The sequence below is a fragment of the Rhinoderma darwinii genome, chromosome 1, assembly GCF_050947455.1.
Source record: "Rhinoderma darwinii isolate aRhiDar2 chromosome 1, aRhiDar2.hap1, whole genome shotgun sequence".
NCBI classification, from domain to species: domain Eukaryota; kingdom Metazoa; phylum Chordata; class Amphibia; order Anura; family Rhinodermatidae; genus Rhinoderma; species Rhinoderma darwinii.
The window spans coordinates 18,708,390-18,721,945 of NC_134687.1; the positions used below are offsets into that span (position 1 = coordinate 18,708,390).

The 13,556-nt window shown below is 36.8% G+C and overlaps 2 protein-coding genes across 5 annotated transcripts in view; one reads left to right on the plus strand and one right to left on the minus strand.

Moving 5' to 3' along the window:
- CTNNA2 (catenin alpha 2) overlaps positions 1–13,556 on the plus strand; it is a 1,837,255-nt gene that overhangs the window by 1,147,039 nt on the left and 676,660 nt on the right. The window lies entirely within an intron of this gene.
- Positions 9,722–12,415, minus strand: LOC142748729 (leucine-rich repeat transmembrane neuronal protein 1-like). The gene has a single exon (XM_075855934.1). It carries the CDS (start codon positions 11,649–11,651, stop codon positions 10,002–10,004), a length of 1,650 nt encoding a protein of 549 aa, XP_075712049.1. The 5' UTR covers positions 11,652–12,415; the 3' UTR covers positions 9,722–10,001.

The following is a 13,556-nucleotide window of genomic DNA, read 5'->3' on the forward strand; positions in this document are numbered from 1 at the left end:
TTATAAAAAATAAAAATAAATGTACATATGGCTAGAAGCTCATAATTACAGGTTTAGCCAGGAAAGTGTCCGTCAGTGGAGAGCCGGGGGGACGGATGGAGGTGTAAGGTGCAATATTGGAGGGAGCTCATTCTGGGAGAGCCGCATCCTTATATTAATAAGATTATCATCAGGACTCTCGGTATAGATGTGAGTAAAGAGGGGAGATCTACCAGCGCCCCCTGACAGGGAGAAATTCTGAGCGAGAAGGCAGTAAAGAGGTATATATATATATATATGTATCAGGAGAAAGATCAGACCTCCTAATATGTAGCGAAGAGCAAAGAAATCGGTGCAGCCAATATTATTATATTAGGAGAAGGTTGGTCTTCCGGTTTATTGATGTACCGGATTGTAGGGATGTTTGCAGGATTTTGTTACGGGGTCATACGAATACATATATGTGTGTGCAGCAGAGTTGAGTTTGCTCTTTGGCACCGCTCATCTTGTGGGGCATATTGATTTGCCAGTTTCCTGGTTACATTGAAATAAATGGTGTTTAGACTGAACCTCATATTTACCAAACTTGTTTGTGGCAGAGATAAAAAAAGATGTGTAGTTGTACAGTTGGCAACAGATTTACCAAAAAATTACTCACAAAAAAAAGTGGTAGCGAGATACACCAGGTACTGGCAAAACCGAGCAGCTGCACCATGTTACATACACTATGAGCACACACACACACACACACACACACACACACACACACACGAGTACATAGCTATACATACATTATGAGCACATACACAAACATATAAACTCATACAATATGAGAACAGAAACACACAAGTACATACATATTATATGAGCGCACATACACACACACACACACACACACCTATACATACAGTATGAGCACATATACACACATACATATAAACACATACTCTATGAGCAGAGACACCCACAAGTACATACATATTGTATGAGCACATACATACACAGTAGTACATACCTATACATACACTATGAGCACATACACACACACACACACACACACACAAGTACATACCTACTATATACATACACTATGAGCACACACACACACACACACACACACACGAGTACAAACCTACTATATACATACACTATGAGCACACACACACACACACACACACTATGAACACATATACATACAGTATGAGCACATACACACACATGAGTACACAAACACATCCTGTATGAACACATACATATACAGATGGAGCCATCTTTAACTTGATTCTGATAACTTGCTGCAGCGTGATATCACACAACAAAAGTCATTGAAAAGTCATTGAAAAAGTCAAGATAAGGAATATTACCACTGTGTGTTAAAAGTCAAGATAGACACAGCAACATCTGTACCTATACATACAGTATCAGCACGCACACGCACACACGAATAGACCCATATTGTCTGAGCACATATATACACACACACACACGAGCAACATACACACAAACATACAGGTGTGGCCACTCTTGTCTTTGCTTGAATATGGTTAAGGACTGCAACTTCTCATGAAACCAATTCAATATAATATCACGACATGCTAGCAAAACCCATTTACAGGCTGCATTTACATTGAACCCCCTGCGTGGCCACAAATAGACACATATAGTACAGACATATTGTGACAAAGCATTGCAAAGTTTTCTTTTTTTTTCTTCAAAGCTGCTAATCTAGAACTACACATCTCAAGATATATTGAGATAAGAGGAAAGGTCAGGAAAGACATATATAAGCATGTATACACACAAGCACACACACGCACACACACACACACACACACACACACGTTCCTACGTACGCACATATACACATGAGTACATTCATACAAACACACAATATTACATTCATACACACACATAATATTACATTCATACACACACATAATATTACATTCATACACACACATAATAGTACATTCATACATACACATAATAGTACATTCATACACACACATAATATTACATTCATACACACACATAATAGTACATTCATACATACACACACAAATATTACATTCATACACACACATAATAGTACATTCGTACACACACATAATAGTACATTCGTACACACGCATAATAGTACATTCGTACACACGCATAATATTACATTCATACACACACATAATAGTACATTCATACACACACATAATAGTACATTCATACATACACATAATTGAACATTCATACATACACATAATTGTACATTCATACATACACATAATTGTACATTCATACACACACATAATTGTACATTCATACATACACATAATATTACATTCATACACACACATAATAGTACATTCATACACACACATAATAGTACATTCATACATACACATAATTGTACATTCATACATACACATAATTGTACATTCATACATACATATAATAGTACATTCATACACACGCATAATAGTACATTCGTACACACGCATAATAGTACATTCATACATACACATAATAGTGCATTCATACATACACATAATAGTGCATTCATACATACACATAATAGTACATTCATACATACACATAATTGTACATTCATACATACACATAATATTACATTCATACATACACATAATAGTACATTCATACATACACATAATATTACATTCATACATACACATAATAGTACATTCATACAGACACATAATATTACATTCATACATACACATAATATTACATTCATACATACACATAATATTACATTCATACACACGCAAGAGTACATTCATACACACACACATAATAGTACATTCATACATACACATAATATTACATTCATACATACACATAATATTACATTCATACACACATAATAGTACATTCATACATACACATAATAGTACATTCATACACACGCAAGAGTACATTCATACACACACACATAATATACATTCATACATACACATAATATTACATTCATACACACACATAATAGTACATTCATACACACACATAATATTACATTCATACACACACATATTACATTCATACATACACATAATAGTACATTCATACATACACATAATAGTACATTCATACATACACATAATAGTACATTCATACACACGCAAGAGTACATTCATACACACGTATACATACACATAGGAGTACATTCATACACACACATGTACACATATGAGTAAATTATATACACACAGATATGAGCACATAAATACAAGCACATATATACATATAAGAACATACACAGACATACATACACAAGCCTATATACACACACATAAACATGAGCACATACATACATACACACACACACATATATATATATATAAATATAAGAACATATATACCGTACACATATTTACTCATGAGCACATACATAAACACACATATAAACATATGGGTAAAGTGCTACGGAATATGTTGGTGCTATATAAAGATTATTATTCTATAAGCACAAAAACACAAACACGTATACACATAAGAGCACACACACACACACACACACACACTCACACACACAGAATTTGTTGGTGCTATATATTAGTAAATAAATATATTTTTTGTTTATTATTATTATTGTTATTATTATTATTGTTATATGTGGCACATACATAAACAAACACACCAACACACAAATCTGACAATCCGGCACTTGTTTCCAGTCCAGATCTGCATGATATTCTTCCATTTTCCAGGAGATTTAGCAGAGACAGTGCCATGGTCCCCTAAAAAAAACCTTAGTGATGTCACTATTTAGGGTTTTCTTCCTCAGTACTTTTTACCCTTTGAAATACATTTTATATTATTTTCCTGAGCGTCCGATAATACAGAATATTGAACCCAACAGGCCCATTAATGCTGACTTACCAAGTCAAAGGTGACAGTCAGTGGGAAAATATCCCCCCGGTTCTCCTGACTGCTGCCATGGTTTGGGGCACGGCTTGAGATCCTAGCCCTGCTAATGCCAAAGGTGTTGATTTGGAATGAGTAACCTCTACCTCCCATACACACCGCCGGATGGACCAAAGGATACAGGTCATGTGACATAAACTGCAGCTTCTGTCCATTAGTCCGGCCCCAAAAGTTTGTTGTCTACAGGCCACATAAAACATTGCTGAGAGGTCATGTGGATGGGCCACGTAAAGCTCTTATTCTGTATTTGTACATCTACATCTAGGCCTTGGCACCTTTAGGTGATCCATAATTTTCCATTCCAGGTTCTATCACACTGAGGCCGAGCTTTCTGTGGCCCAGATGAGTCATCACCGTGAATAATGAAAAAACGGCATGAGATCCAAAAACCTCCTTAAAGGGAAGTTCCAGCAATCACACAATTTGACATGGATAATTCTGACCCTCCCCCCACTACATGATATGTATAGGACACCACGCTATAAAAAGTAGATATCGGTAACTATCATTTTATCTTAGTACGGCCCCATAATGCATTGCTTCCCAATTCCCAACCTGGACGGAACTTACTTATGTGCATCTCTTAATTTATATCTCTTTAGCAGAGGTAATTAGCACTTTATTATATGTGATTGATAACTAGAATGTTCCCTTAATTATTGTCTATTGACAATTATTCTACTTCACGTTCCTTTACTATCTATCTATCTATCTATCTATCTATCTATCTATCTATCTATCTATCTATCTATCTATCTATCTATCTATCTATCTATCTCATATCTATCTATCTAATATCTATCTATCTAATATCTATCTATCTATCATCTATCTCATATCTATCTATCTATCTCATATCTATCTATCTATCTATCTATCTATCTATCTATCTATCTATCTATCTATCTATCTATCTATCTATCTATCTATCTATCTATCTATCTATCTATCTATCTATCTATCTATCTCATATCTATCTATCTATCTCATATCTATCTATCTATCTCATATCTATCTATCTATCTATCTATCTATCTATCTATCTATCTATCTATCTATCTATCTATCTATCTATCTATCTATCTATCTATCTATCTCATATCTATCTATCTATCTATCTATCTATCTATCTATCTATCTATCTATCTATCTATCTATCTATCTATCTATCTATCTATCTATCTATCTATCTATCTAGGCAAACAAATGTATCCAGCAGCACCGGCAAACAGTGGGTGCAAATCCTCAGGAACAGACCACGTTCCAAAACTCGATAGTATTAAAAAAATAGGCAGCACTCCGCATTAAATGTGAATAAAAGGGTACTTTTATTGCCCCCTGTGCCACGTGTGTGTCTAACTATATCTATCTATCTATCTCATATCTATCTATCTATCTATCTATCTATCTATCTATCTCATATCTATCTATCTAATATCTATCTATCTCATATCTATCTATCTCATATCTATCTATCTATCTATCTCTCATATCTATCTATCTATCTCTCATATCTATCTATCTATCTATCTAATCTATCTATCTATCTCTCATATCTATCTATCTATCTATCTATCTATCTATCTATCTATCTATCTAATCTATCTATCTAGCTAAAATCTATCTCATATCTATCTATCTATCTATCTATCTATCTATCTATCTATCTATCTATCTATCTATCTATCTATCTATCTATCTATCCATCCATCCATCCATCTATCTATCTATCTATCTATCTATCTATCTATCTATCTATCTATCTATCTATCTAACATCTATCTCATATCTGTCTATCTTTCATACCTATGTCTCTCTCTTGTTTCAATCTATTGCTCTCTCTCATATCCTATCTATCTATCTATCTATCTATCTATCTATCTATCTATCTATCTATCTATCTATCTATCTATCTATCTATCTATCTATCTCTGATATCCACCCTGCATCTCTCGCTTTACATAAAGTGCACACATATATATTCTGTATACATACACAGCTACATACAGAAGACGCTGTGTGTAGATCAGGTCGATAGGGATTTTTCCAAAGACCATACTGTATATTGCCACAAGTTAATCCCATTTTAATGTGAATTTCAGTCCTAATAAATCTTGTTACCCGGCTGGTGGGGTCTGCTCTCAGCGGGGGAACATCTCAGGCATCACCTTTGTAGGAGAATTGTGTGATAACATGACTAACCACATTCCCACAGGGACCATTAATCACTGCGACCCTGTCACAAAACTCCATCCCTGTAAAACCAAAACCCCCATAGTAGTTAAGGCTAATGATGAATCAGAAGGCAACTACACGACCTTTACAGCAGACACGACCCGTCCTGGTTATTATCTAGATATTTCTATTCTATTATATATATTATATTGTGTCAGGATTGTATCTGTTGTAGCAACAATGTAGCAATTTGACAGAGTTTTCTTTTATGTTCTTTCACATAAAGGGAATGTAATCCTTTCTGTCTTAGCTCGTGGTTGGGGAGGGCATAGACAGTGCTGCCTGGCATCGTCCTGTGTTGCTGGTTTCATACTAGAGAAGGAAAATAAGGATCCTCACTGTAGATGGCACTGCACCCATAATAATCCACACGCTGCCCCTGGCACTGACGGATCTACCTTTCATCATGGTCTTTTCATCTCTTGCACTTGTGGTCTCTATCTGTAGGCTGGTAGGTCATGCTGAGACTTGTAGTCCCACAACATCTTGTAATTAAGAATAATAAACATGCAATAGACTTTTTTTTTTTTTTAATGGAATACCCATTGGTTAAAATTGTATGAGCTATATAATTATCTAGATATCAAATATATATTTGTCTGCCTGTCTATCTATCTATCTATCTATCTATCTATCTATCTATCTATCTATCTATCTATCTATCTATCTATCTATCTATCTATCTATCTCATATCTATCTATCTATCTCATGTCTATCTATCTATCTCATATCTATCTATCTATTTCATATCTATCTCTCTATCGATCTCATATCTATCTATCTCATATCTATCTATCTATCTATCTAATATCTATCTATCTATCTATCTATCTATCTATCTATCTATCTATCTATCTATCTATCTATCTATCTCATGTCTATCTATCTATCTCATATCTATCTATCTATTTCATATCTATCTCTCTATCTATCTATCTATCTATCTATCTATCTATCTATCTATCTATCTATCTATCTATCTATCTATCTATCTATCTATCTATCTCATGTCTATCTATCTATCTCATATCTATCTATCTATTTCATATCTATCTCTCTATCGATCTCATATCTATCTATCTCATATCTATCTATCTATCTAATATCTATCTATCTATCTATCTATCTATCTCATATCTATCTATCTATCTATCTATCTATCTATCTATCTCATATCTATCTATCTATCTATCTATCTATCTATCTATCTATCTATCTATCTATCTATCTATCTATCTATCTATCTATCTATCTAATAATCTATCTATCTCATAATCTATCTATCTATCTCATATCTATCTATCTATCTCATATCTATCTATCTATCTATCTATCTATCTATCTATCTATCTATCTATCTATCTATCTATCTATCTATCTATCTCATAATCTATCTATCTCATAATCTATCTATCTCATAATCTATCTATCTATCTCATATCTATCTATCTATCTCATATCTATCTATCTATCTATCTATCTATCTCATAATCTATCTATCTCATAATCTATCTATCTCATTATCTATCTATCTATCTATCTATCTATCTATCTATCTATCTATCTATCTATCTATCTATCTATCTATCTATCTATCTATCTATCTATCTATCTATCTATCATCTCTCATTCAGTACCAAGGAATAAGCACGAGAGGGCCGTTTTATAGGGGCTTGATGACCCCTAGACACCATCTGATTACAGAGGGGATACCACTGCTGGGAGCCACCCCCCCCCCCCCCCGCCCCCAACCCCTATCAGCTATTATAACCACTAACTTGTAATCAAGATAATTATTTTTACTGTAGTGCCTCTGCAGGGGAAATAAAGAATTACATAGCTCCCATTGAATTTAACAGGCATTGCTTATATACCAGGCACAAATGTCATGCTGGACCCCCATTTAATTAACCCTATAAACCATATTAGGACTTATTAAAAAGAAGAAATCCAAACCCGGACCCCTCAGCTATAAACATTTTCACTCCCTTCACATTGAACATTTTCAAAATATTTTTAGTTACGTTTTTTTTTTTTTTTTTAATTTGTCTTTGTAGAATTACTTTGGGCGGTGAAATGAAGAAAAAACGATTCTATTCTATAGAGCTACAGGGAAAACGCCTGGTAGACGTGAAATCAAGCAGGGGGCGGATTAACCCCTTGCAGTCATGGGTCACTGAAACATAACAGAGCCGAACTGTGCATGTGACACGTTAACCCCTCCCTTCCCTGATCCTGGGAGATTGCAACAGATTGTTTTATGAACTGCACCACAATCCACTATGGCAAAAAAGGGGGACTAAAAAGGGACCAGATTTTCCCTGACAGGGTCACCAATTTATTCCTATTAGTTTATTTGCATGCTGGAAACACCCATTGAAATCAACAGCCATAGACATTTATTTTGGCAGACAAAAGGTAAACCTATAGGAGTCAACTCATTGTATATGTTATATTTGGACTTGATTTGGTTGCCATAGGAACATAAGAATTAAACGCAGCGCTTTGATTCGTAGGGCGATGTTCATCTTAAGCCTGGCACCTCCGTCAATTTCTATACATATATTTATGTATGATAGGTGTAGGTCTAGGGGGGTTCACATATTTATGCTGCATTGAATTTAGCCTCAAAGACTTCCATCACCTCTGTTATTATAAGGGAGGGTTAAAAGGATGAGATGTTGATTGCTGCATTTATCTCTGGTGGGACTACTACTCCCAGCATGCCCTTGCCAATCCTACTTCATTCTATATAAATAAAAAAAATGCTATAAAAGCAACAAATCCGCAAGCAGCATCCAACAAATGTCATTGTCTATGCAGTCAGTGATGGGTTTGATGCAATATGGTTATTAACACCCAAGGTTTTCTCCTTTATTCCTATCATCCTCTCTAGTAACCAGATGTGGATTCTCATCATTGTCCCTTTACAAACCCCCATGCTTAAAATTCCAGCTAATGCAATAATGAGCTTTCATCAATACAAACCACAAGTCGAAAGCCAAGTCCTCTGCACCATCAAAGCTTGTCCCCGACACATTCCACAAATGCTGTTCTGTTAGAGATCTACAGATGTAGCAGTGCTGCATTTGTTGTCAGGGCTACATCGATCAACGTGCAAGAAGTTCGCATTGTGATATGACCAGGAATTGTGCCAAATGACCAACCCAGCTCTGCTATATCTGATCTGGAACCTAATCATAAACAATTTCTAGAATTTTTTTTTGCTGCAACGAAAGCATAAATTTAACCCACTCAGACACATTGAACGCTTCAACAGGTGAACTGGATATTCCCAGCACTGCCAATTCTTTTAGCCATCCAGATCCGCAGTGCTGGACTGGAAGTAATCTCCAGTTTCTTGCAGTGTGAGCCTTGACTATCAAGCATCGATCCATCTATGGCTAAATCAAGGCTGTTTAATTTTGCTGGAACACAACTGCAGATGTAGCAGGAAAGGTGTGGGGGGGGGGGGGGGTTTCTGCAATCACTGGCATTGATTTAGTGGACACCACTCTGCAAATATTGTAAATGCTATTTTATTCTTTTTCCTTTTTTTTTAACATGGTAGTTTACAAAAAAGAAATCAATGTGGTACCTCTTTTTACACCCTCCTGAATATAGACAAATCTTGGTACCATCAGAATATTTTAGTTTGTTTGTTTGTTGTTTTGTTTTTGTTTACATCTCACTGTCCTGAAAGGTTTAAGACACAATAAAGCTAAAATGTTAAGTCTTTCCTGCACAATGCCAGTCAGGGAGTGTAAAGCACGAGGATTCATCCAGCTTCTTGTCTATCTGCCATTGTTATTTGGTTACACAATGTTATTCCCAGTGAAAAGTAAGAAGATCACACCTCACACTCCCTGGCAGGCGGCTGGTGGCAGGAACAAGAACCATATTCATTAATGATTACCAAAGCTCCCTCAATGTGGTTGGGTTTGTAATCAACATAGTATTCCTGGGCAGACATTGTAGCCATTTGATGCATAGTCTGTTTTTGCTTTTGCTTCCTACGTTGTGTCACAAAGCACTGCCTCATCTGTCTGAGACTGGCAGGAAAACACTTCCAAGAAACGTATAACATCAAAACCACAATGAGAAAGGAGAAAATCAACGCCATAGTCCCAGTGACCACCTTATGAATTTGGACTGTATTTTCAGGGTGCTCGCTGGGCATGGTGGCCATAAGGTTATCAGTAGTCTTTTCCCCTTCTGTATCCTGTACATCATAGGTGGTGGTGGTGATGGTGGCACCGTTTTTGTCACTGTTGTTGACAGCTGTAGAAATGGCATTAGCACTGGTGGGATCTGCTGGGTCCTCACATAGGTGGAAAGCATAGACAGCATCCAGGACATCCTCTCCTTGGGCATACTCTGGGGTGGTACATAGCATGTTGCCATCATACCTACCCTTGAAGTTGCTCAGCCAGGAGGCCAAGGCACACACATTGCGCCCACAGTCCCAGCTATTCCCAGCCAGGGTGATGCTGGTGAGAGATTTCCAAGAATTGAGGATTCTGGGATCAATGTAGGTGAGGCGGTTGGCATCTAGGTGTAGGGAATCCAGATGGGGGACACTTTCAAAAACGTGAGGTTCGATGTACTCGATCTCGTTGCCAGAGAGGTCCATTTTTGTTAGTTTCCACACCCAGTCCAAAGAGTTAACTACAATAGTCACTTTATTCTTCCTCATGAAGAGGGAATGTAAAGAGAGGAGTCTGGGAAAATGAGCTAAATTCACCTTGACCAAGTCATTGTGCTCCAGGTGGAGCTCGGCCAGTTTAAACAAGCCTGCGAAAGAGTTACGGGCCAGACTCTTCAACTGATTGTATCCCAAATCTAGGAACTCCAGACTGCGACAGTCCTGGAAGATCCTCACTGGCACAAACTTGATGGCATTGTACCGCAACTGTAGACTCGTCAGTTTGCGTAGACCATGGAAAAGATCCGGTGCCAAGGCTTGCAGGTCATTGTTGGATAGATCCATACTGCGTAAGTTTGGCATGGGTCGGAAGGTGTGGTTGGCCAGATGTGTTATTTTATTGGAACTTAGCGTCAGTTCTTTGACCCGACGCAATTTTTGAAAGGCATTGACTTCCACCGTTTCTATGTGATTGTGATCCAGGTAGAGCCACGTGAGTTGCATTAACCCTGTGAACTGTCCGTCTGGCAGCTCAGAGATGCTGTTGTACCGCAGAGACAAGCCCATCACACCCGACAGGTTGCCAGGCAGCTCCGTGACATTCTGCGATTCACAGTACAAAAATCTGCCCTCGCAGCGACAGACGCGCGGACAGCCGCTATTCACCAGGGGAAGCATTTTGATAAATATGCCCAGTGCGCACAGTATTAACCCCGGGGGCTTTCTCAACATCCAGTTTAAACAGAGACCAATGAGAAGGAAATCCATTAGCAAATACGTTTCCAAATTTTCTCGAGAATGTCCATTGAAATCGTTCCCAATGTCTACATCATATTGGAATAAAATACATGTCATAGGTCAGCAGCAGAGATACAGGTAGGAGATGGGAACATGCAGCATTTAAAGTTCACTCAAATAGGAAGGGGAGTCGGTCTTTTTCATGATCAACGCTGATGGGGAAAAGGGGGGCAAAAAGATTTTTCTTCATGAAAGAATTGAATTTAAAAAAGTGTCTTACCCACCCTTCTTTTCCAGAGAGTGACAAGCTCCATTCAGCCGCTTGCTTTGTGTTTTGGTTAATTAGATGCGGGTCTCAAAAGACCCCTCTGTGCTAGTAATACAGTAGCTTTCAGCTTGTTCAACGCTGGCAGCCTTACAATGTCCCCCTTTGCTTGTCTCAATGAGCTGAATGGGAGCGAAGGGTGGGTGGTGGTGGTGGGGGTGGGTGGGGGTGTAGGGGGGTCCGGTTACCTTTTTCGAGCTGACTTGTAGGACCTTCAAGGATCTCCTTTTCTTGCCTGTCCTTTTTTTTTTTTCCCCCTGTGGTTAGGATTGTGACATTCTGGAAGGAACTCCAAACACTTTGCTAATAAGGACACGACATCTGGCGAGCTGCTTAACGTCCATCATCTGATCTATTCTCCAAAAACATCCCCCCCAAAAACATCCAAAAAATTATTTTTGTAAGTCAGTGATTGAGCGGAGCGGCTGTCTGGTGGTTTTCTTGCTCTTTTTGTGGGGGGAGAGAGAGAGCAGCAGATCCTTCCCTTCAGCTGGTCCTAGTGCAGCTCACTGAGTGTTGTAAGCTAGTCATGATTGTACGCCAGCACAGAGCCGCTCAGACATGGGCAGAGGGAAGGGGGTGGGCATTACACCAACATTTTAGTGAAGCAGTAAAGTAATATATGTTCCTTTCTGATGAAGCTTCTCCCTTCATTGCCTTAGAGCAGATCCCGGCGCAGCAGCAGATCCATGACACCGGCTTTATGTCGTTTTTTATATATTTTTTTTTCTGTAATGGTTTTGTGTTATGTGTGTGCGGATTGTGTCGTGTTGGGTCTATGCCTCATGTATACCGATGTGTTTATATGTATTTCTCTACATGTGTATGAGAGATGGAGGCATTCTTATTTCTGTGTCTGTCTATAGATATAGATGCATTTATTTATGTATTTATTATGCATTACATATTCATTTCTGTTTATGAATATATCACATACATATCTATCTATCTATCTATCTATCTATCTATCTATCTATCTATCTATCTATCTATCTATCTATCTATCTATCTATCTATCTCATATCTATCTATCTATCTCTCATATCTATCTATCTATCTATCTATCTATCTATCTATCTATCTATCTATCTATCTATCTATCTATCTATCTATCTATCTATCTATCTTATTTCTATCTCATATCTATCTATCTATCTATCTATCTATCTATCTATCTATCTATCTATCTATCTATCTATCTATCTATCTATCTATCTATCTCATATCTATCTATCTATCTATCTCATATCTATCTATCTATCTATCTATCTCATATCTATCTATCTATCTATCTATCTCATATCTATCTATCTATCTATCTCATATCTATCTATCTATCTATCTATCTATCTATCTATCTATCTATCTATCTATCTATCTATCTATCTATCTATCTATCTATCTAATTTCTATCTCATATCTATCTATCTATCTATCTATCTATCTATCTATCTATCTATCTATCTATCTATCTATCTATCTATCTATCTATCTATCTATCTATCTATCTATCTTATATCTATCTATCTTATATCTATCTATCTTATATCTATCTATCTATCTATCTATCTATCTATCTATCTATCTATCTATCTATCTATCTATCTATCTATCTATCTATCTATCTATCTATCTTATTTCTATCTCATATCTATCTATCTATCTATCTATCTATCTATCTATCTATCTATCTATCT